At 40.1% G+C, this 25,427-nt stretch overlaps 1 protein-coding gene across 5 annotated transcripts in view; it reads left to right on the forward strand.

The window, feature by feature from the left end:
- DIS3L (DIS3 like exosome 3'-5' exoribonuclease) overlaps nt 1-25,146 on the forward strand; it is a 28,793-nt gene extending 3,647 nt beyond the window's left edge. For 3 of the 5 annotated variants that reach the window (XM_057488907.1, XM_057488908.1, XM_057488909.1), the window contains exons 3-17: nt 5,757-5,885; nt 8,355-8,490; nt 10,438-10,614; nt 11,633-11,711; nt 12,665-12,844; nt 14,917-15,086; nt 16,175-16,336; nt 18,008-18,255; nt 18,827-18,919; nt 20,480-21,013; nt 22,372-22,526; nt 22,619-22,797; nt 24,026-24,171; nt 24,540-24,714; nt 24,800-25,146. In XM_057488907.1, the coding sequence (XP_057344890.1) occupies nt 5,757-5,885; nt 8,355-8,490; nt 10,438-10,614; nt 11,633-11,711; nt 12,665-12,844; nt 14,917-15,086; nt 16,175-16,336; nt 18,008-18,255; nt 18,827-18,919; nt 20,480-21,013; nt 22,372-22,526; nt 22,619-22,797; nt 24,026-24,171; nt 24,540-24,714; nt 24,800-25,108 (2,872 nt within the window). In that variant the 3' untranslated portion in view covers nt 25,109-25,146. Of the gene's footprint in view, nt 1-352; nt 827-5,756; nt 5,886-8,354; nt 8,491-10,437; nt 10,615-11,632; nt 11,712-12,664; nt 12,845-14,916; nt 15,087-16,174; nt 16,337-18,007; nt 18,256-18,826; nt 18,920-20,479; nt 21,014-22,371; nt 22,527-22,618; nt 22,798-24,025; nt 24,172-24,539; nt 24,715-24,799 lie in introns of those variants that run through there. The other 2 variants (XM_057488910.1, XM_057488911.1) reach the window with 2 other exon arrangements.
- Nucleotides 25,147-25,427: the final 281 nt, after the last annotated feature.

A 25,427-nucleotide genomic window follows, 5' to 3' on the forward strand; every position in this document is an offset into this window, starting at 1 on the left:
AGTTCAGTAGTTTGGTGCCTTAGTTTCTCAGGATATAACATCAGATTGGAATCATAGAATATTATAATTGGAAAGGATCTGAGAGGTCAACACAATCTAACTCTCCGTCCAATATACTAGTGTTACTCAATATGAGTAATGTTATTGACTTTGTTTCTAAAAGAAAAAATTCTCGTGGGCACCTAGGGTTATTTTTAATTTTTTTTATTGTTACTTAAATGTGTTTGAACTAAAGTCCTCATGTTTAAGTGCTTAATATAACCCTAAACCCAAATCTGACCTTTAAATTAAATAAACAAAGCTACAGAATAAGAGAACTGCAAATGAACATTAATTTAATGTGACAGATGATGTTGTTTGACTGGAATGAAATCAACAGAGTTGGGTTTAACAATAGAAAGATATAGCCTCTAAGCTGGATCTGTATTTAACATGATTTTGTATTTTGATCTCAATAATATCCGTGCAGAAAGTGCCTATTCTCATAAGTATATTATACAAAACATTGTGAAAACATGTCAAGTTGTTGATTGTTCAGGATAATCACACATTCTGCCGTCTAACAACCCTCAAATGCTTACTTAATGAGAGGTCATTAGATAATGCTTTAAGGCTGTCTTGTCTACCACATTCGTTCACATATTCAGGTATTCATCTGTTTATTCAACAGATACTTATTGAGAGACTCTGTGTGCCGGAAGCTGCACTGACATTGAGGGTACAGTGGTGAACAAAAGAGGACACTGACTTGGGGAGCCAGGCAGTCATCAGATCATCACACAAACAGAGGGAAATTACCAGTGTGGTTGGCGCACGGAGGGAACAGGTGCTGGGCTCCAGGAGAGCCCAAACTAGTCGGCGCGGCGAGGAATAACTTTCCTGAGGGAGGTTCCGATGCTGAGCTCTAAGGGATGAGTAGGAATAAACCAGGCAAAGAAAGAACCTCTTTCTAGGAGAGGAGACTGCTGTGCACGGCCTTGTGGCACACCCAAGGAACCCAGGAAGGCCCTGGGTTGGATGGTAGTCCTCGTGGCCTCAGAGGTGTCAGTGCAGAGTTTTAAGCAGGGTGGGATAATGTGATCACTTTGCTCTTTTGAAAAGATTGCTGGGCTGGGGAGAAGAGGCGTGGAGAAAAGGAGACTATTGCTTTAGTTCAGATTAGAGATGGAGATAAATAGACATTTCCAAGAGCTGTTTAGTAGGTAAAAATCTGTAGAACTTTCTAAGTATATAACTAAAAGAACTGAAAACACATGCACACAAAAATTTGTACACAAACGTTCATAACAGCTCTATTCACAATAATCCTCAAAATGGAAACAGTCCAAATGTCTATCAGTTGACAGTAGTTACACAAAATGCGGCTTAGTCATACAATGAAATATTATTCAGCCATAAAAAGGAGTGAAGTACGAATACATACTACAACATGGGTGAACCTCGAGCATATTATACTAAGTGAAAGAAACCAGCCACAGAAAAAGCATGTGTTGTATGAATCTATTTATATGAAATGCCTAGAATAGACAGATCCAAGAGACAAAAAGTAGATCAGTAGTTGCCAGAGGCTGGGAGTCAGTGCGGGTGGGGCGTGACTGTGTAATGGAGAATGACCGGAGGGGTGTTAGGAACATTTGTGTACAAATTTTTGTGTGCATGTGTTTTCAGTTCTTTTAGTTATATACTTTAGTTACATCTTTAGTTATATACATTTCTTTTTGGGATGATGGAAATGTTCTAGAATTAGATAGTGGTGATGGTTGCCTAACTCTGACTGTACACTCTATAAATTGTATGTCTTAAAAGGGTGAATTTTATGGTATGTGAATTATGTCCCAATAAAGCTGTTATTTATTTATTTATTTTTACTCTACAGACCTTAATAAAGGATTTAGATATGTGGTGTTTGGTGGGGGAGGGGTGCCAGGATGACTCCAAGCCTTCTGGCCTACATCACCAGATAGAGAGAGGACGCCCTGGAGGAGGTTTAAGGGAGAGGGGTAGAGGTTAGGAGTCCGAGGGGTCCTTGGGGCTTCCGAGAGGGTGGCCCCTGACACCAAAGGACGATGCAGTTAGAGGTCATTCAGATGGTTCAAAATGTACCCCATTAAAAATGTTTTAAGAGTACTAAGTAATATGGATTGAAACATAAACCTTTAAAATTCTTGTAGAAAACTCAAGGACCTCTGAAAGTAAGTCCATGAGACCCTACCAGGGTTCTTCAAAAACTGGTTGAAGAAACCCAACATGGAGTACAGAGCTCCCTTCCTAGTTCCTCTCCCCACTGGCTGTGGGAAGCCCACTTCTAGTTCCCAGAGACTGTAGTCAGCAGGGGGAGGGGATTCTGCATCTGTCAGTGAGGTCACCATTGAATAAAAATAGTAAAACAATCTACCTGAAGAAGGTAAGTTTAATTGTTCCCCTAAGAAAATGGTTTAAATGTTTAGCTAATGGAGTCTTGGGAAACACCTAAGCTGGTCCAGAGAAACTAGAGTTTTTCCCTAAGACTGGAATTTTTAAAACCTAAGGTAATTTTATTGTACTTGACCATCTGAAACTATTGTTCTCCTGTCACTCAGGCCAACCCTGTTCAAGGTACCATGATGCTTTCTGCTGGCTTCGTGCAGAATGCTCATATATCTAATTCCATCGTATGCACCACCAGCCCGACTAGCAAAAAATATGACTGTATCATATGTATGCACTATTAAATTATAACCATAAGCCCGCATGCCTACGAGAAAACCGACTGTCACATTCAGAGTGACTCACTGTTTCCAGCTTTCCCCATTAATATTCTTGTGCTATTTGTTCATTTGTCTTATTTGGCTGATAGGTAGCTGACAAATGGAGGCACGTACTAAAAGTCTAAGGAAAATGTATGGGAGTGAGAGTTAAAACTGAGAAATTATTTTTCTTAAGTTATGTATTTTTCCAAAAGCTCAGAAGGATTGTCATTACTCTAATTTGGTGGTAACTCCCCTGGGTCTAACCTGTGAAACATCAGTTTGTGGGGAGGACAGGGTTCGAGAATCTCTGGGTCTGACTTGCAGATGTGATAACAAATGCAGCGATGTGCCTGCAGCCTAGCAGAAGAGTCACTGGGCTCTGAACATGTCAGGGTTTGTTCTGAGGCATCGTCTTACATTTGAGTCACTTATCACAAAGGGTTGTGAGTTCATTTATTCATCTGGAAAACATTTATTGGTCCATGCTGTGGGTTAAGCACTGAAGATACAGAGATGACCCATGCTGTCTGCTCTCTTGAACATTCGGATCCCTCTTTCCTCCCTTGGGTCTTTGTCGGGCTCTCATCCATCCTTCAGATCTCAGGTGACGGCTCCTCTCAGATGTCTTCCCATCCCTCCCATATTCTTGTCACATCCTGCCTGCATTTTCCTTTCACAGCCCTTGCCCACTGAAATGGGTGGTTTTGTTTTTTGTTTTATTTTGTTTTTCCAGTTAGCATAGCTATTTTTTTAAATTGTGGTAAAATGTATATAACATGAACTTACCAGTAAACCATTTTTAAATGTACAGTTCAGTGGCATTGAGTACATTCATATTATTGTGCAACCATCACTACCATATATTTCCAAAATGTTTTTCATCTTCCTAAACCATAACTCTGTACCCATTAAACACTAACTCCCCATTTCACCCTACCTGGAGCTCCTGGCAACCACCATTCTGCTTTGTGTCTCTATGAATTTGACTACTCAAGGAAATTTGTATAAAAGGGATCATACTGTATTTGTCCTTTTATGACTGGCTTATTTCACTTAGCATGTCATTAGAGTTCATCCACCTTGTAATATGTATCAGAACTTGCCTCCTTTTAAAGGCTGAGTAATATTCCATTGTGGATATACTACATTCTGTTTATCCATTCATCTGTCAGTGGACACTTAGGTTGCTGCCACTTTTTGGCTATTTGTGAATCATGCTGCTTTGAACAAGTACGTATGAATATCTTGAGACCTTGCCTTCAGTTCTTTAGCATATAGACCCAGAAGTGGGATTGCTGCATCAAATGCTAGTTTAGTTTTGGTTTTTCTGAGGAATGGGTGGTTCTGTTGTGTTCACCATGAGCAGGGCTGCTGGAGAAGAAGGACAGCAGTGGCATATCTAGCTAGTGTCCCCTGCGGGCATTCAGTGGAGAAACAGACCTGACACATAGGTGTGCAGCCAATATTTGCTAGCTGAAGGATGTTTTGTGATATATAGGGAGATGATTTGTGAATAACCACTCAGGTCAGGTGCTTTAGTTGGAGTGTATAAAATATACGATGCTAAATAAAGGGAGCAAAACTACGGATGATAAGATTGGGTAAAAGAGGCAGTTAGTTTTTAATTTTATCTCTGAAGTAATAAATGACACGTATTGGTGTAGTTTCTTCTAGAATCTTTTTTATTGCTTAACAAATAAATGTCACTTAAAAAAAATGAAAGCACTACAGAAATGTGTAAAGCAGAAAGCGAAAGTCTGCCTTAGCACTGCAGCACAGTCTGTATTAACAGGGTGGTGTAGACTCTTCATGCATATTCTAAGAGATTTCTAAAATAATTTTAAATGTATCTTTGTGAGGGTGGGAAAATTACCCATGTAATATGTTCGAGGCATTTCATGGTAGGGCAGCTGTTGTTTGCACAAGTGGAACTCTGTTGAGGAAAGCTGCCATTCACAGAAATGAAACAGGGTCCTTTCATTTATTATGAAATTTTGTAAGTTCTATTACTTGATGATTCTTAAGATGGCTGGAAATTAGAATTACTAAGAAAATCAAATCAGTGTTTCTTGTTTTCTGATTATGTGTTGAGACTACACAGATACTGGTGGTTAGCATTTATGTAGATAGGATAAGTTGGAGAGCTCTGCCTTTGCTTTAGTGAAAAGGCTTGTTTTTTTAAATCCATGGTGGCAGGCTGGAGGTGGAGGAAATGGAAGGACACAGATTTTATTATGTTAAAACACATGTTAAATGCCAGTTATCTACCTTGGATAATTTATATATTAATTAAACATCTGGTTTAATATCAGTCCATTTTTAAATAAACAATTGACTTCCTTTAAGGTAACTGTGAATGTTTTCTGAATTTTATATTACCTAGACCATCGAAAAGCACCTTCTTAGAAAATGACCCCTATGAGACTTCATATTTGATGTGAGACTTTGGCTGGTATTATTAGAAGGATCTTCTGATAGGAAAAAGTTGTCTTAGTTGTCTGACAAATGAAGCCAGTCCTCATTTGTGTAAATGAGGTGGCTTCATAAATAACATTCACAGATAAATTCCCAAACTTATTTACCTTACATGTCCTTTTCTAGGGCTGCCAGCAAAAGTAAAATGTACTAATGCCACTTACAAAATAAAGTAAGGTACAAAAATAAAGTGCTAAAGCCTGCTTGCTTCTTGTGTCCTCTGTGAGCCTCTGAAGAGGGGCCGGTGTGGAGCAGGCTCCCATAATTATATAATAAATGGCCAGGAGTCTGGGGAGGGCAAAGTGGAGAAGAGGGATTTGATTGATCCCCAGATTAATCAATGAGGCCCTGCCAAGCTCATGCTAACGGGCAAACTTGAGAAACAGCAGCCCAACAGTACTGCACACTAAGGCCAATGTAAGTAAGTGTCTCTCAGGTTTTAAATAATCAATCTTTTGTCCTAAAATACCTCTTCTTTTTTGATCCTTAGCAAGAGCTGGCAGTAGATGAGTACCTGCTGTGTTAGATTTATTTTTCTCTTCTGTGTCACAGACAGTATAACAAATTGCGAAACCTCCTGAAGGATGCGCGTCATGACTGCATTCTCTTTGCTAATGAATTCCAGCAGGGCTGCTATCGCCCTCGTGAGAGGGGAGAATCCATGGAAAAGTGGCAGACCAGGTATGGCACTGAATTGCTGTGAGTTTTCACATGCTCATCTTTTTAAATTTCTTTTTCATTGGCTATTTTGGGAGTTGATCTAAATAGTATGCTAGAACAAACCAGTTATTCAGGAACTGTGATTAATACTGAACTGCTTAATGCTTAATGTGTCGTGTCAGTATTTTAGATATGTCATTGGAATATATAACTGATATATTTTAGAAATCGCAATTAGGGAAGTATAGGTACTCAGAGTAGTTTGCCCAGACCCTAATGGCTAACAGGACCATTCCAGTGATCTAGAAGTCATAACTTCAGTGTGTTGGGAGGTTGAGAAGGGCCCTTCTTTTAAGTTACGAGCATTTCAACATTCCTGGTATAGGTTGCTCTGTAATATCCCAACCAGTCTTATTAAACTGAAACTGGTAGGGTAATCTGATAAAGCTATTTTAGGAAGTACAGTATCATATCATACTTCAGATCCACCTAAAAGCAGAGCCTGAAGCAAGGACCTGGGTGTGGGCTGTTTACATGGGAAGTGATTCCCAGAAACAGCAGTGAGGAGACAGGGAAGGAGGGGAAGCAGGGAAGGATCTGTCACTACTGTGGGAAACTGAGGCTCAGTCCTGCCAGGAGCCTCTGAGAAGCCATGTAGAGTGAGCCTCACAGGTCACCTCGAAGGGCAGAGGCTAGGGCATTCAGTTAGTCACCCCCGTAGCTGAGGGTCACTCCCCAGGGGTGTTAACTCCACTCAGAGGCCCCCGGAGGTAGAATGGAACTGCCACCCAGTTGCAGCAGAAGCCGGAGGTGGGCCTAGGGCACAGGCCCTGGGTGCCGTAGCCTCTGCTGCTCTTCCATGGAGGGCAAAAGAGACCATAAGCCTTCAAATGTCTTATCCAAACAAAACATTTAAATTGTCTTTTTCCTTGTAATTCTACATCTATATAGCCATTAAATATTTAAAATCTCTAAAGCAAAATAAACACTGATACATACTGAGTCCATAATTATAGTCCACAAGTTCCCACAGGGCTCAATACCAGAAAGGGGAAGCAAATCTTTCTCCGGATTGAGTCCCATGTGAGGACTCAGAATGATCACACACACCAACTGCACAGTCTTGCTCATAGCAGATACTCTATATGCTGGCTGGGTTTGTTTTTTTTTTAATACTATTGCTAAAGAAACCTTACATAGGTTCTTAATTTGCAGAAAGAGAAACAGATGCTTACATAAATGGACTGTCCAAGTTTATACACGTCATTGGAAGCATAATCCAGTCTTTTCCAGACCTGAACTCTGTTTTCCAATTCAGATTCTTTTTTGGAAGATGTTCAGACATTTCATTTGGTTCCTTATCTGACCTTATTTGATCATGATCCTCAGTGACTTGCAGCCTAGTTTCCTCTTAGCCAAACACTTGTTTCCTTATCTTTTTTTAAATTTTAAATTTTTTTTATTTTTGAGAGGGCACCTCTCATATTTATTGATCAAATGGTTGTTTACAGCAATAAAATTCTGTATAGGGGACTCAATGCACAATCATTAATCAACCCCAAGCCTAATTCTCATCAGTCTCCAATCTTCTGACGCATAACGAACAAGTTCTTACATGGTGAACAAATTCTTACATAGTGAATAAGTTCTTACATGGTGAACAGTACAAGGGCAGTCATCACAGAAACTTTCGGTTTTGATCACGCATCATGAACTATAAACAATCAAGTCAGATATGATTATTCATTTGATTTTTATACTTGATTTATATGTGAATCCCACATTTCTCCCCTATTATTATTTTTTAAATAAAATGCTGAAGTGGTAGGTAGGTGCAAGATAAAGATAGAAAGTGTAAGTTAGTGCTGTAAGAGGGCAAATGTAGATGATCAGGTCTGTGCCTATAGACTAAGTATTAATCCAAGCTAGACAAGGGCAACAAAACATCCACAGATGCAGAAGATTTCTCTCAAAACGGGGGGTGAGGTTCTAAGCCTCACCTCTGTTGACCCCCAATTTCTCACCTGATGGCCCCCCTGCGACTGTGCCTGTCTTAGGTTGTTCCTCCCTTGAGGAATCTTACCCGTCTCTGGCTACCAGCCATGTTTCCTTATCTTTTAAGCCTCAAATAGCTTAATTTGTCATCTCTGTGGTTCCATGTGGCTCAGTCCTGCATTTAAAAGGTGTTAAAAGATGGCAGAGCCTCCTGGTTTCTAGACCATATCAAGAAGTGAAAGAGGTTGGTGAGGTGGTTGGATGTCTTAGGAAAAAAATGTCAAACGCTTTCTAATTCATCTTTCTATCTACCAGAGTACCCGACTCAGGGCATTTTATAATGGATGCTCAGGAAGTACTTGTTGAATGAATGAGTGAACAATGGTTGTCTGTATAAACCAAAGGATTGCAGGTTAAAAGCCAGGGGTACAGTTCTAAACAGTAGTTTGTGTTTGTGTGCCTTGGGAGAGCTCACCAGGCCCTTGGCTCTTCTAGGAGCATATACAATGCAGCCGTTTGGTACTATCACCACTGCCAGGATAAGATGCCAATCGTTATGGTGACAGAAGATGAAGAGGCAATTCAGCAGTATGGAAGTGAAACAGAAGGAGTATTCGTGATCTCTTTTAAGGTATTTCCAACCGTTTATATGCTCTACAGTCTCCCAAATTATTTTTCTGAATACATAAACAAAGCACAGTTCTAAAGGCCAGCCTTGTTTTTCCACTGTACCCCACACTTCCCCACTTGTGAATGTGCATGGGGATATAGGAATAGTGAGATGTTGTACTATTTATCTGAAGGCTGTCAGATGTGTTTGGGGTACAGATCATAGACAGGAGCAACATTATTGGTTCTGGTTTCTTGGGCTGTCTTGGCAGCATGATTCTCCTATTTCTTAGGTACCTTTTGGGAAAGTAGGATGATTATTAATCTCTCAACAGATTTCTGTTCTCTGCTCTCTGCCCCTTTGGTCAATCAGGTTCCAGTGGTTGATACCGTTTTTAGATTCAGAAACTAGAATGAGGCTCTCCATTACCCCTGTCATCTTACAAAAAGTCTAGTTGGATTTTGAATTGTAGATTCTGTAAGAGTTCCCAGGTGCTTGTATAGCTAGAATTGCCAATAGAATTTTCTTGGCCCTGCTATAAAAAAGTGTTCCAGCATGCCAGAGAATTCCAGGGCGCTGGATATTAATGGCAGTGTCACTTGTTTTTTCTGTTGCAATATATCATGTCTTGTTCCTGCAGAGGACAGTTGACTAAAATTACATTTTTCTACTTTTTGTGAAAATTACTTTTCTTTGTGGTTCAGTAGTATAGTACAGTTTTATTGTGCATAGCATTTCCCAAGCAAACTGTGTGACTGAGGGCTTCATAGAGGTGAATGATAGCAGAAAAAAAGAGAGAGTGTAAAGTGCAGATGAGAAGGAAGCCCGGAGTTTTCTTCTGGTGCTTGAAGTTAGATAGGGAAGGGCGAAGACGACAAGTCCCTCTTCAAGAGCTCGTTCACAGTGGCGAAAGCTTGGTGATGATGAGTGGTGAGTGACCATAAGCCCATGTCGGCACGGACAGAATTTCTGGAGGGACCAGTGAAAGAAAGGAAGCGGATTGAGTGGGACCCTAAAATCAGTGGGAGAAATGCTTGAGCCGGCAATAGGGATCATTTCTTTTCTTTTTAATTTGAGAAAAGAGAATGTGCTAGACTCTACCTTAGACTTAAAGCTGAGTTAAAATCACATATAAATTTGGTTTTATTTAATTAGAGTCAACTCCTTGAAGGTGTGTGCTCTGGACACAGGGAGGTGACGGAGCACAGCCAACCTCCCCCCGCTGTCCTCTGGTGGAGGCTCCCTTGGGGCTTGTTTAGGGCCCCTCTGGGAGAACGGCAAGAAGTGCAGTAGTATTCACTGCTTCTGACCACTTGTTTCAAAGTTGTTCATGCGAGCCTCACACTAATAGCAGCACTGTGTCCCTTACCCGAGGAATGTCAGCACACCTGTGGACAGTCACAGAAGAAGGCTCAGTCCCTGGGAACTTGTGAGGGGGGATGTCTCCCACCAAAGAAGAGAAACATCTTTACTTTCCGCCTCTCCGCTCATTTGACATTGCCACTGGGTTGAGGAATGGGAGACATTTCCTTGGATACTTTATTCCTGGTCATTTCTATATGTGTACTTAAGTTTCTTACAAATTTTAAAATGTGAAAAAAAAAAGACCAAAAAGCATATGTAGAAGCTTTTCCTCTCCAGTCACTCCAGGCCATTGTCTGTAGCAATGAGATACATGTAAAGGCAGGCAGACTGGATGTGTACGTGTGTGTGTGTGTGTGTAGCAGGGAGTGGGAATTACAGAGAGCAAAGTAGTTGAAGACAGGAGCCTCTACGGCAGGAAGGGCCCCCCTTGGGTTCATTTGGCAAGGCGTCAGGGATTGGTGAGAGGGTAGGAGACGGGCGTGCGGTGTGAGGCGTGGGGAGGGGATGCCCTTGTAGTTCCCGTTCTGGGCTTTCTGTAATGTGACCATAATGAAGAATCATTATCTTCTGACCACGTTTCTCTTGTGCCTTTGTTAAATGCAGAATTACCTGGACAATTTTTGGCCTGATTTAAAGGCTGCCCATGAGCTTTGTGAGTCCATCCTTCAATCTCGACGGGAAAGAGAGAACGAGAGTCAGGAGAGCCACGGGAAGGAGTACCCAGAACATCTCCCCCTGGAAGTCTTGGAAGCCGGCATTAAATCCGGACGCTACACCCAGGTAAGGGCGCTAGTGAGGAATCGGCTTCGGGACCAGCCAGCTTGTACTCTTCTCTTCTTCACTTGCTCCCTGTCACAGGCCTCTAGTTTTAAAGGCTGTGAACAAGATGGGCAGGAGTCAGGCAGAGCTGTCGATGTTTAAGGTGGTTTGGGAGTCACCCTTCCTGTGGATGTGGCTGTCCTGTCTGGAGCTACTCTGTGATGTTTCGAAGGGTTACAAAGCGAGGTCACAGTAGCAGCCTTGTAAATGCCCCCTGGCATTGGGAAAGAGAACATATTTTTGAATCAAGGTTTGGAGGTTTGGCAAAATTGTAAAATTCGTGAAATTTGGCTTCTTTACTCCTTTGCCATTTTCCCACCCCTTTTAAGGGCCCTTTTGTGATTCCCCCAGGACCCAGGTGCTATCAGGGTCTTGAGAAGGAATCAGATAAATTATTCTGATTTCAACAGTTTCACATGTACTCTGTGTGTGTGTGTGTGTGTGTGTGTGTGTGTGTGTGTGTGTGTGCCATTTTTATACACATCTGTAGATTTGTGTATCTACCATCACAGTGAAGATACAGAATTGTTCCATCATGGATTTGGCATTTTTTTAACAAGCAACTTAGATGATTTTTATGTAGGCCAAAGTTGGAGAATGCCACATTAAAGTCCCTCCCGAAAGGGTGGGTATTTTAGATAAATGTGCTTAGAACAACAGCTGATGCTTCCAATTTGGAAGTAAAATTGACGGCATTCCTGCAAAGATAATTTTGAGGAAGAAGAGTTTTTAAAGACACTCATCACTAAGGTAAGATAGATCCTGGCACTTTGCAATGCTTGATATACCCAAGGTAGTTCAAGTGATGGTATGCTCTCTGGAGAAAAGAAACCTGAGCGGTGAATAGCATTCCTTAAGGAAGGGGTCACAAACCTTATAATATTCTGGAGGTATTTCCATATAATTTTTAAAAACTTACCTTTTGGAGGTAAAGCAGGCAGAAAATAAATTTTTCACATTGATTTTATTACAATTTTAGGGAACTCTGAGCGTCAACAAACACAGAGCACAAATAGAAGCTTTTGTTCGACTTCAAGGAGCCAGCAGTAAAGATTCAGGTTTAGTATAAACCTTTACATAAGTCTCAATGCTTCTTTCTTATTCTGATGTTACACAATGAAGAAAGCAGAGTTGAAATTAGCACATGATACATGCCAAGTCAGATACCCGCACACGCACTGTGTGTACCAGGTCACGGTCGGTTCCCCCTAGCTTTTTGTCTATAATTTCTGATTTAATTGAAATAAACTTTAAAAAACAAGAATAGCTAATATTTTATTGAGTGCATACTACATATCAGGTTCTAAGCACTTAATGTAGGTATTCTTGTTTTCCACCTTTTATACGTGAGGATACACAAGGTCACACACGTGGAAACTAAAATACAGAGAAGCAAAGTACCTTGTCCAAGATCACAAACTGGGATGTGGTGGGGATGAACCCGGCCGAGATTTTTAAGATATTACCATATACTGCCTTGGTGTCCTGTATTGCCTTACTGGAATCATTTAAAAAAAGTAATACAAATGAAAAAAAATGTATCATAATAGAGTGTAGTTCTTAGTTCTACAATGAAAAAACCCTTAGGAGCAGGGCTGGGTTGAAGGAAGAGGGGAAGCGGTGGCTTTCTCCGGCTTCTGCCAGTCAGACTGACCCCCATCACTTCCGCAGTGTCTGCAGATCCTCAGCCTGCTGACCACTCCCTGGCTGCAGGCGGACGGGGCGTCAGAGTTCCAGGGCAGACTTAGAGAGTCTCATGTGGGGGACTGGTACCTAACTGAAAAGATGGCTGAGGGCGGCCCTTAGGAACACACTTTCTACGGTATGACAGGGTGGCGGTGTTTCTTCATCCCTAACTTCTGGAACAGACTTTGACTTACACCTTTTGAGAGGAAGAAGCTTCTAGTTGCAGGAGTGCTGATTAGACCTCAGATATAATGTGCCTGAAATGCCTCACTCGTGTGGCATCCCCCTGGCTTTATGGGGCCTCTCTGTGCCACCCCAAACACAGGCTTAGTCAGTGACATCCTAATCCACGGGATGAAGGCTCGGAACCGCTCCATCCATGGAGACGTGGTGGTTGTGGAACTGCTCCCTAAAAATGAATGGAAAGGACGAACCGCCGCCCTGTGTGAAAACGACAGTGATGACAAGGTGTCGGGAGAGTCCCCAAGTGAGCCCATGCCCACAGGTGAGCAGCTGCAAAGCCACCCAGCTTTACCCATTCTTGTGCAGTGTTTATTTTTCCCTTCCTTAACAACTCAGAAATACTACTATTACTGATATATGACATGGTCTCCTTTCCTACATCATCAGGTTCCCTCTTTGCAAGTTTATCTTTTTCTTATCAGCACCCAAATGATGCTGGAATATCTCCCTCTTGAAACAAAAACCCTCTTAGGTCCCTCGTCTCCAGCTACCGCCCTTTCCTCTGCTTCCGTTTCTGGCAAACTCACTGAAACAATTAACTTTGCCTTCTCTCTACATCCTCTTTATCCAATCTCTGCTGAAGCCACTACATTCAGGCACACCTCCAAAAAAGCCCTTGACCTCTTCTCAAGGTCACTGGTGACCTCCTATTGCCAGCTGTGCTCAGCGTCTGTAATGTGTCAGCAGCATTTGGCCAGCAGACGACTGCGTCACCTTCGGCTTCTGGGTTCTTCTCCCTGCCGGTTGCACCTTTTCACTCAGTTCCTTTGCTGGCCCTCCATCTGTGGTCCCCTTGGACACCCTGGCGCTCCTCTGCATCTCTTTCTCTGAACTTTCTCCCTAGGAGATCCCGTTTAGTCCTCTGGCTTTATTGCTCAGCCCTCTCCTTCCTCAGCCTCCAGTTTTATCTACTCATTTGTCCATTTGGCATCTTCCCCTGAGTGGCTAGTGGGCGTCTCAAACTTCACATGCCTAATAACTCCTGATTTCATCCCCAAACCTGCTTCTTCCTGGCTGTTCCCCATTTATCTCAATAAATGGCAAGTTCATTCTGACAGTTGGTCAACCCAACGACCTTGGAATTATCCGCGACTTCTTGCACACACCAGCCAGTCCGGTCTGCTCTAACTCTAACGTGTGGTCTGAATCCAGCCACTCCCACACGCCACCACTTCCCTCCTGCTTCGGCCCCTAGAACCCTTTGGTAAGATTATCCCAACGGCCTCCTTGCTGGTCTCCCTGCTCCCACCCTTGTTCCCAGACGGTCTTCACACGGGAGCCACGATGATCCTTTTAAAAGTCTTTGGGTCCTGTCAAGTGTCTGCTCAGAATTCTCCAGTGGCTGCTTCCCATTTCTCTCAGGATAAAACCCAAACTTTTCCTGTGGCCTATGTGGCCCCAGCAGCTCGGGCTGCCTTCTGTCATGCCCTCTTCATCACCCCACTCCTGCCACGCTGACCAACTTTGTCCTTTCTGCCACCAGAAACATGCTATCCCCAAACACTGTCACACCTCCTTTCCTCACTTCAAGTCTCCATTCTAATGTCACTGTTTAAAGTAGCTGCCACTTCTGATCCTTCATTACTCTTGGTCATCGTACCCTACTTTGCATCTTTCTTGACAGCCGTCACTACCTCTCATATGTGTATTTGTATTGTCTGTTTCCACCCCCACAGGCACCCATACTAGAATGCTAACTTAACCAAGAAATCAAGGACTTTGTTGTGCTATATTTGATGTACCTAGAACAGGGCCTCCTACCTGGTAGGGGTTCAGTGTACATTTGTGAAAATAAAAGGTAGCACTCTTAACTATTAAAGTTTGTTTTTTCTTGACTGCAGTCAGTGATGTTTCAAAGTGTTGTATATCAGACTTACTATGTTTTGCATACTTTTCTTTGTATAATGTTGGACCAAATGATTGTGGCTGCTGGGAAAACGCGAGAAAGACAGTGAACATGCACAGTAGAGGGCATGGGTTAAAAAAAGTAAAAATCATTGACTTTTCCCAGTATACCTAAACCTGAGATTAATAAGGTAAGGGTGAAAGAGGAAGTGCGACTCATGGATTCTAAATGTTACAGTAGGCCTCACAGAAGAAAGGGCGTACTGACAATGTTACAAAAAAATTATCTTGACAAATTCTCCATGTTCATAATAAAAGGCTCGGAAGGCAAATATTCAAGCATCTCTTTTGCTTGTGTGGTTTGTGTGGATGTGCTTGAAAAACTGGGATGTTGTGGTTCCTGTTTTCTTCCTCATTTCTGAACTAGTCTGAGTCCAGACAGGTAACATCTCACCAGTTAAGGCTTTGTTTTGTTTTGTTTTCCTAAAGGTAGAGTGGTGGGCATCCTTCAGAAGAACTGGCGGGATTATGTGGTGACATTTCCATCCAGAGAAGAGGTCCAATCCCAGGGAAAAAATGCTCAGAAAATCCTAGTTACCCCTTGGGATTACAGAATTCCCAAAATCCGAATCAGCACTCAGCAAGCAGAAGCCCTCCAGGTAGCTGACACTGTGTCTCCGCTGTTGTCCTCCTGCTTTTGTGAGCCTTCCTGCATTACCAGGAACCATAGCTAATTCCTTAGCATAAGAAGGCCTGAGTTATTGATGGCATCTGGCACTCTGAAATCCTGTTTTTTAAAAAGTTCTAAATATATACAGCCATCTATTAAGTAGTCCTTGGTTAATAAATGAAGGCCAGAGAGAAACTGGCCTAGAAAGAGCTGTGTAGGACACCTAGAGAGAACATACATTATCTAACTGTCCAACACAGAAACTTTCAGTAGATACACTTTGCCAACACTAACAAGCTTTCTTTCAGCAAGCGATATAGAAATACGATCGCGCTGCCCTGTAGGGATGATATAGTGGTAGTTCACAGCATCGATTATCCATAAAGGATATAGCAGTGGAGAGAAGAACTAAACCAGAAAGTTAGAAATCAACCTTTGCTGTTGCAGAGTGCAAGCCTTGCCCTGATTTGATTTGCCTGGTGTTTTGCAGTTTGTAAATGAGACGTGGAAGCAGGATGTCCCCAGCCAGTAACCTATCTAGTCACTGTGTACCTTTACATCTTGAAGCCTTATGCAGGTTCTCTGAGGCCACTTACACCTATTGCATTCCATATCCACGGTTTACTGGAATTTGGGGGGCAGTAGGGTTCAGTTCACACTGATACCTTCTTCCCCACCAAAAGATATCTTAAGAAATTAGAAAGTAACTTCAAAGACATCAGAAAATAACTCCCACACACAAAAAGTTGGAGATTTTTGTTTTGAAACTTAATTTGGATTGTGCACAGTTGGGTTTTTCTTAGTGTTACAGTTCACTTTCTTCAACAGACTAAAGTTTCTAGCCCACGAATTTGATGTAAAGAAGTAACACCTCCTTTCAAAGCACCAGGCCAAACATTTACGTACCACCTGGCAATTTAGTACCACAGGAAGAACCGAAACAATACCCAAACCACTGTTTGCAAATTGGCCACTCTCTTTGGAGCTTGATGCTGTTGTCCCTTTTTGTTTGGTGCTTCTAACTGACCCACTTAACTCCTGGTGCTGGGCTCGTGGGTGTTTTCTCCTTTTGTGCAGGACTTCAGGGTGGTTGTGCGCATCGATTCCTGGGAGGCGACATCTGTGTATCCAAATGGACATTTTGTGCGCGTTTTAGGAAGAATAGGAGATCTGGAAGGGGAAATTGCGACCATCCTCGTGGAAAACAGCATTTCAGTCATCCCTTTCTCCGAAGCTCAGGTCAGACATCCTCGAGTCTGTTGGTCTGGTGAAGGATATTTTGTACCTTTTCTTTTTGCTTTTGCTGTTTGATTCATCATTAGGAAGAAAACTGTGTACTGTGTAACAACCCACTGTCTAAAGCTAGATAATGGAAAAATCTCACTCCTCTTTTTTCTGTGTTTAGACCAGACTGAAGTCAGCTTCAAGTACAGAGCTAGTTTCCTACAGGCTCATAGCTCTCAAATTTTTACGTTTTCCAACTGTGCTTAAAAATGGTATGTCATTGTCTTAGAGTCAGTATATATCCATCCCTATATCAACTGCAAGGATACCTAGCTACAGACCCAGGTGTGCTCCACTCCCTGTCACAGTCATTCAACCGGAGGCCTGCATAAAGCTGCAGGGAGCAGCTCCTTGGATTCCATACATCTCTGACCCAAGGGTCAAAAAATTATGCTCATTACGAAACAGTTTTTATAACCTTTACAGAAAACAGAAATGCCATGAACATAAAACATTAGCTATTTCCATCACTTTATGATCTTCTAAAATCCTCATGAATCTTGTTTATTATTCTTGCTTAACTATATTCATGGTGTGCGCATGCTATTTTATTCTTTCACTTAAAATTATTTCCATATATTGACATAGCCTACTTATTTTTAATAGTCATGGCAAATTACTGTATATTGATGTACTCTAGTTTGCCTAAGCATTCCTCAATTGTTAGGCATTTGGCCTGTTTTATTTTTCAGTGTTAAAAAAATGCTACTTCAAACATTTTAATAAATATTGCTCTTTTTTAAAAAAATTTTCCTTGGAGTGTAATCCTTAAAGTGCGATTACCAAGTCAAAGGGCATAAAAAATTTAAAGAACTTTTATTATGTATTGGCAGATCATTCTCCAGAAAAATTGGACCCGTTTGCATTGCTATCAAGAGCATATGGGTGTTCTTATTTTCATTATAGTTTTTGACAGAACAGTAGCTATAATAGTAAAATATTTTAGAATATTTCACATTAAATTTTTATGTTAAACATTATTCTGGAAATTATTTGTTGATTTGCTTTGACAGCTCTTAGTGAAAATGTTAGAATAAAATAAAGCATGGACTGGACTTCACAGAACTAGAATTCTCTGTTCCCCGTTGGCCTACTTAACTACAAATTGATGGCTTAAACAGGTAATAATGGAGAGAAAATGCCCTAGATTGGTCCTGCTTAAATTATCTTTAAGGACTAAGCTTTTAATATTTGGGACATGTTGGATTTTTTTCAGAGCTTGACTTGAATTACAAGCTCAACTACATATAAACAAATAGATTATTTGAAAATGGGGCAGATGTTGAACTCTTTAAAAAGCCATCTGTTTTTTATCACTCCAGCCCTACATAACTAAAGAGACTGGTTCAAGTTGTGGGACATTTCCTTTCAGAGTATAAGGGTCCTCAAAGGACTGCGTCTTTCCTGTTGCCTCCTGACTTTCCAGAGCCCAGCACAGTTCCTGACTCATACCAGCTAGGCACCGAATACATAATTATTGACCAAAAGCAGTAAATAGGTTAATTCAAAAGTTAATGGGGAGTCAATGGGATTTCTATGAGGGTGCATTGAGAATGTTAGAGAATATATTTTAACACGAAATTTTGGGGGTGTAAATTGCTGAATATTTGGCCTCTTGATGTGCAGATGTGTGAGATGCCAGTAAACACACCAGAGTGTCCCTGGAAGGTGAGTCCTGAAGAGGAACGAGATCGTAAAGACTTGAGGAAAACCCATCTGGTATTCAGCATTGACCCCGAAGGATGTGAAGATGTGGATGACACACTCTCAGTCAGAACATTAAATAATGGCAACCTGGAACTTGGGGTCCACATTGCAGATGTAACACACTTTGTGGCGCCAGATTCTTACATTGATATTGAAGCTAGAACAAGGTAATGTTATTTGAAATCAGCACTATGATTATGTGTGACTATAACATACTATGTAACTATATGCTAGTTTCATATTTTCAAAACAAAGATTTCAAAATTTTGTGCAATTCTGAGAATCCCTTCCAGAAAAAAAGATTGAGGTCCCCTTCCCCTTTTTCTTTAGGAAAATAGTACCTTGATCAATTTACCTTTCCTTTTCTAACAAAACCTTTCCACTCCTCACTTCCTTCTATATTGAAATGGGTTAAATTTTTCATGTAGTGATATAGTCTTTTATATAAATACTGGATCATTGCACTCTAATTTTTCTCATACAGCTAAGATTCATGTCATTCTTTCTTTCTTTTTTTATATCAGTGGAGGATATTCAGCCTAAAGCAGTATCACTTAGAAAAGTGGGAACAAGGGAATAGCTTTATTACCCAGTCTGCTGCACTTTATGAAAAAGCAACAGCCTCGGGGAATTTGTGCTGAGATGTTGGCCATTTACCTCACTGAAGCCCATGCCGTCAGCAGTTCTGCTTCTTGCTGCTGAAGGTCACCCCTCACCCCGCCTATGTGTCATCCACAGGGCCACCACTTACTATTTAGCAGATCGTCGCTATGACATGCTACCTTCCGTCCTCAGCGCTGATTTGTGCTCCCTCCTGGGGGGCGTTGATAGGTGAGTGTGTTCAGTTTTTGTCTGTGGTGCCTGCGCTTTGCTTCTGGCCCCTTCCTCCCGTTCATTCTAACTGCTCTTCCTGCCCCCACCCACCCCTGCTTTCCCCTCTACCCCCCACGCCCCTCTGCAGCATTTATTTCTAGGCAGCTTCATTTCTCCAGCCTTCCCTTCCTCTCCTCTCCTCTTCTCTCTCTCTGTAGCTGTGAGGCTGCTTCTCCCTCTGTTGTTGGTTTTTTTTTCATCATTTAAAGCGTGGGAACAAATGTGCACAGCTTTGTTCATATGTATTCCCTGCTTGAGGTGTTTTGTATGAGGATCATGAACTTAGGAAGTTTTTTGTTTATTTATTGTAGTTAAGTTTATATCTATCTTTGAATGGTTAATAAAACCATATAGTCCAAAGTTCATAGGTTTCAAAAGATATTTAGTGCACAGTTCTCCCCTGCCCTCTTTCCCTCAGTTACCAATTTCTCAACTTTTCCTAGATATAATAACAGAGAAATACAGGCATGTATTTCTTTTCTACACAAATGATGGCACTATATATACATATATAGATATATACTGTAAAGCACCTTGTTTTTTTGCTTAACCATCTATCTGAGAGTTCATTCCATATTCATAACAGTTGCTTCAGTGGAAATTTGGATTATTTCCAGTCTTTTGCTATTACAAATAAAACTGTACTGAATTACTTGGAACATAAATCTTTCACATTTTTAGAAGTATGGTATATCTGGAAGATAAATATCTAGAAGTGGAATTTTTGTGTCAAAGAGTGTATGTGTTTGTGTTTAGATAATCAAATTGCACTCCATAGAGGTTACATCAATTACATTCCCACCATCAGTGTATGAGAATGCTTGTTTCCTGATAGTCTTGCCAACATAATATGTTGTATTTTTTCAATCTTTGCCAATTTGATAGATGAAAATGGTATCTTAAAGTGGCTTTAAGTAGCATTTTTCCTACTATGAGTTAAGCATTTTTGTATGTTTAACAGTCATTTATATATCCTTTTCTGTGAACAATTTCTTGTACCTTTCCCATTTTTTTTTTAGTTCTTGATCTATTAATAGTTGAGTTATAAGAGCTCTTTACATATTATTAAAATTAGCCCTTTCTATGAGTTGTAACTGTTGTATATGTTTCTAAATAGATTTGGGGACTAAATGAACTTTTTGCTAATTAACTTATCATAAAGACTGATATCATAGTTGAGTGGAATCTATGGGATTTGAAAAGCTTTGCTCTTCTTTACTAGTGAGCACAGTAGACTTGACTTTATCAATGCTACACTATTCTAGTCAAAACAGAGACTGTCAGGGAGGGTCTATAACATTAAATGTGAACTCATTTCAGATTGGCTCAGAGCTCAACAGAACCTCATCTGGCTGTTGTTTTAAATATTTTTGATTTAGTGGCAGAGTATTTGGATTGAGACATTGGACCAAAAACCTGTAGCTATGTCATTTCCTTCAAGTTACATTTAGGGTCTAGTTCTGCTTGCTTCAAAAATGGAAGAATTGAATAATGACGTCAGTGTTACTGGTTTTGTAGGTATGCTGTAAGTGTCATGTGGGAATTGGATAAAACCTCCTACGAAATTAAGAAAGTGTGGTATGGCAGAACCATTGTTCAATCAGCATACAAGCTGTGCTATGAAGCAGCCCAGGAATTACTGGATGGAAACTTCAGCATCGTTAATGATATTCCAGAATTCAGAGACTTGGGTGAGAAAAGCAGACAAGCCAAGCTAGAGGAGTTGGTGTGGGCAATCGGAAAGTTGACCGACATAGCACGCCACGTCCGAGCTAAACGAGACCGGTGCGGTGCCCTGGAGCTGGAAGGAGTAGAGGTTCGTGTGCAGCTGGATGAGAAGAAGAACATTCATGACCTTATCCCCAAGCAGCCTCTGGAAGTCCATGAGACGGTGGCCGAATGCATGATCCTGGCCAACCACTGGGTGGCCAAGAAGATCTGGGAGAGCTTCCCCCATCAGGCTTTGCTGCGCCAACACCCTCCTCCACACCAGGAGTTTTTTTCTGAACTGCGAGAATGTGCTAAAGCAAAAGGCTTCTTTATAGATACACGGTAACTCTTTTTTGGGGCACAGACTAATGGAAGGCAGGAAAATAAGTGCTGTATGCATTTATTTATCTTACAGTAGTTCTTAAAATGTGACCGCCATATCTTTAACCAAAAATAGAAAACTTCCTGGCTCTTATTTATTATATAATGTATATAATGTAAGGTAGAGAGACTTAAAATTAAAATAAGTTTATTTAGGCATCATTTTGACCATCTACAGTTTATAATACAGAAGTAAGGAACCTGTTAACCTTGATTGAACTTCATCTACCCTTTAGGCAAATACCAAGAAGTAATCCTGTTTATTTCAATACTTTTAAAATGTAGGATATCTCTGTCAGTATCCTAAGACATACCAATGGTAAGTACATATACCTTCCCTCCGTAGAATGAAACTTCTTACTCCGCACCTCCAGGATAAAAGATTTACCCTGCTAAAAACTATGTATAAAAAGGAATTTTTCAGTATTTTGCTTGAACTAGGAAAATATTTATTTCAATTGAAATATATTTATCAAAATAGATATTTTTGCCTTCATCTTTAGGAGGATAGTATTTTTCTTGGTTTGGTGGTTGAGTCTGAATGTGTGCCAGGCACATGTAGTAGGGGCCTCCAGACAAAAAAAATCATTCTTATTTTACAGATGGGTAAATTAAATCTGGAGAGGTTAAGTAACTTGCCGGTAATTTAAGGGCTGGTCAGGGCAGAGCCGGGATTCAAGTCTGTCAAACTTGAAGGCTCCCATCAGTACCTACTCTCTCACCGCGCCTCTCTTTTCATTTTTCTCCATCTTCCTTTTCTCCTAATTTCTCCCATCTTTTTCCTCCCCCTCTTCTCTACAAAACAGATCCGAATAATATACTGTATTATAAATTTAATTTTTAATATAATTTTGTATTTCCTGGGTTCTTTATAATTATTGCAGAGTAAATAGAAGGGTTCTTCTTTTTAAGAAAAATAATTGTTTTTTACTTGTACATCTCAGTTTAGTTCAGTTTTTTAATCTCCTCTGGCTCAATAAATATTTAAAAAAAGAAAAAGTCTGTTATTTGACCTATACAGGATGTTTAAGGTATATAGGATGTTAAGAATTCAACAAATATTTGGCCACCTGCTGTGTGCCAAGCATTAACTTAACCTTGTAGGTAACAGCACGTTACTACTTAGGAAATGTAAATTCTGACACTTTCTTTGTTTATACTAGATTTCTGCAGTTGAAGAAGAGACTTGCTTCTGAAATGTGTCCAAAATAAATTTTATTGGCAGATGAAAGTATTCAGCCTGATGAGTGAAGGGTTACCCTCAGTATTGACTTGTAAATTGCTGAGAACTAAGTACATGTTTTTCCATTGTTTTTCAGGTCCAATAAAACTCTGGCTGATTCTCTGGATAATGCGAATGACCCCAACGATCCCATTGTGAACAGGTTGCTTAGATCTATGGCTACGCAGGCCATGTCTAATGCACTGTATTTCTCCACTGGATCGTTCACAGAGGAAGAATTCCATCATTACGGTGAATGATAAAATTTTCCTTTGTGTGGCCCTAGCCTAGAGGAAGTTGTTTAAAAGGTGTTTTTACTTCAATCTTTTGATTTCTTTTTGAAGGTCTTGCATTAGATAAATATACTCACTTTACTTCTCCAATAAGAAGATATTCAGATATTATAGTACACCGGTTGCTAATGGCAGCTATTTCAAAAGATAAGAAAATGGAAATTAAGGAAGGTTTGCTCAGCAACAAAGATCTTGAGGAATTATGCAGACACATCAACAACAGAAACCGAGTAAGATGGGATTTTTAATTCTCTTCTCCATCACCTCTTTTACTAAGAGAATATCAGTTTTACTGGGTAGTGGAATGAAATACCATATATTCTAGCATATTAAATTCTAAAATTTTCTAACCAGTGAAATAACATGAGAAATCACAAAGTTTGTTGGGTAGCTCTCAAACCATTTATAAATCTTCTGAAGTAGTTTAGTGTCGATTTGGAAGATTTAACATTAGGTTAGATGTTTTCCTCAAAATGTAGAAATGTGAAAGATCATCTTTTTTACCACCCAAAAATAACCATCAACAATTCTAGACAATGTTTTTTATTTATAAAAATATACCATACCTGTGTCAAATCTGTCTTTTTCACTTAATACATCTGTTGGTAGCAAACCATGTCAATATAGTTACATCATTTAGAAGCTGCTTTGTATTCTATTTCATGTTGTTGCTAGTGGCTACGATATTGCACAGCACAGAACTACGGTGATACAGAAAATTGGAAACTACATAAATGTTCAATATGATTTTCTGTATCCAGTGTTCTGGTTCTGTTCAATGCATTATAGCCACTTGCCATGTTGGCTATGTAAATTTAAAAACATTTTTAAGTAAAACTTAATTTCTCAGTTGCACTAGCCACCATTTCACATGCTCAATAGAGGGGTGACTAGTAGCTACTACCTATGGGGCAGTGTAGATATAGAACATTTCTGTCATTGCAAAAAGTGGTTGGGCAGCACTGTTCTAAGCAGTCCCGTTTACAACTATCCTTGTGTATACACTGTTACAGACTTCTCAGATTATTGCCTAAATTCCAGGTAATAATGAATTCCTGAGTCAAAACATGTGCACAAATAAAACCTTGATACATACCATTAAATTGCCCACCAGAATACTACTACTTATACTTGTACCAACAAGATTTTGGTAGGATGGACTTGTAAGTAAAAGACATAGATATGGTACTTTTCCCATACAGAAATGAACTATTATAAATAGGTTCTAAGTCACAGACTTTCTTTAAAAATTGATTTTCTAAGACATTTTTGAGGGAATGATACTGGATGATTAGGTTCCCACAAAAATGGACTTAATTCATGATAGAAAATATTCATATTAATAGTTTCCTAGAATGTACCCTTTTAAAAAATGTTCTTTCTGTGGGAATGAATCCCACATTTCTCCTGGAAACATCAGGGAAGTCTGTCATAATGCTGGGGTTGTGCTTCTTGCAGGCAGCACAGAATTCCCAGAAGCAGTCTACTGAGCTCTTCCAGTGCATGTACTTTAAAGACAAAGACCCAGAAACTGAGGAGCGTTGCATATCTGATGGGGTTATTTATTCCATTAGAACAAATGGTGTGCTCGTATTTATACCAAGGTATGTTACATCTAATGTAATAGCTTGGAAATTCTAAACTGAAAGCGTAGAACACAGTGTATTACCTCACTTATTATTTATTTTAGTAACTTTTTGTAGTTACTGTATATACATAATGTAATATATAACTAAGTATAAAATATGGCTGGAATCTAGTACATCTGTTTCAGTCTTCGGATAGTAGGATTTTACTTTCTTATTTAGCAAAATATTTTGTTTATCTGCTCAGTGAAGTATTTACCTCAGCGGAGGTAAATCAGAGGAAAAGTTTCTTAATTTGTAAGAAAAACTAGCATTCTAGATAAATATATAAGATCTGCCCACTAAGAACACAAGATCTCTGGATTTTTATTCTGGCAATAATTCAGGTTTGGGATTAAAGGTGCTGCTTATCTAAAAAATAAAGATGGTCTGGTGATCTCATGTGGCCCAGATAGCTGTTCCGAATGGAAATCAGGATCCCTTCAACGATTTCAAAACAAAATCACCTCTACCACAACAGGAGGGGAAGCTGTTACATTCCATTTGTTTGATCATGTAACAGTAAGTCTGTATTTACATTAAGTACTGCTTCCAATGTAAAGAACAAAGGAGGTGATTTAGTAATACGCATTTTCTCCTCTGACAGGTGAGAATATCTGTACAGGCCTCACGCTGTCACTCTGATACAATCAGGCTTGAGATAATAAGAAACAAACCATACATGATGCCAGATACAGACCTTTTCCGTCAGAGTTCCCTCTTGCTAAAGAATGACTTAGTGAAAGAAGTAACGAGATCTGTGGAGGAGGCTCAGCTTGCCCAAGAAGTCAAAGTAAACGTCATTCAGGAAGACTACCAAAAATACTGCCAAACAAAGGGAAGAAGCCTTTATACCCTTCTAGAGGAAATAAGGGACCTGGCTCTCCTAGATGTTTCAAACAGTTATGGAGTATGAAGTACGATTTTTACTTCATTAAAAGGGCTTTTGTCTTATGTGAATGTTTTACCTTCTTTTCAACATTAACATCTAATTATCAGTGTCACCCAAAGTTCTAGATAATTGGGACTGGGTAGGTATTTCACATGTGAAATGTTTACTCATTACTAATTAAAGTTGCATTAAATACATGCAGTTAGGTCACTATGGAAGTTGATTTTTCAGAAATGAATAGTGATGACTGTTGGTCAAGTCAGGTTGCCAGTCTTTTTAATAAACCCACAATTAATTTTTGTTAGCTTGTCTCAAACAGGAGTTTCAAAGTTAATTTTTCTAA

This window comes from Manis pentadactyla, chromosome 11, assembly GCF_030020395.1.
Source record: "Manis pentadactyla isolate mManPen7 chromosome 11, mManPen7.hap1, whole genome shotgun sequence".
Classification (NCBI taxonomy): domain Eukaryota; kingdom Metazoa; phylum Chordata; class Mammalia; order Pholidota; family Manidae; genus Manis; species Manis pentadactyla.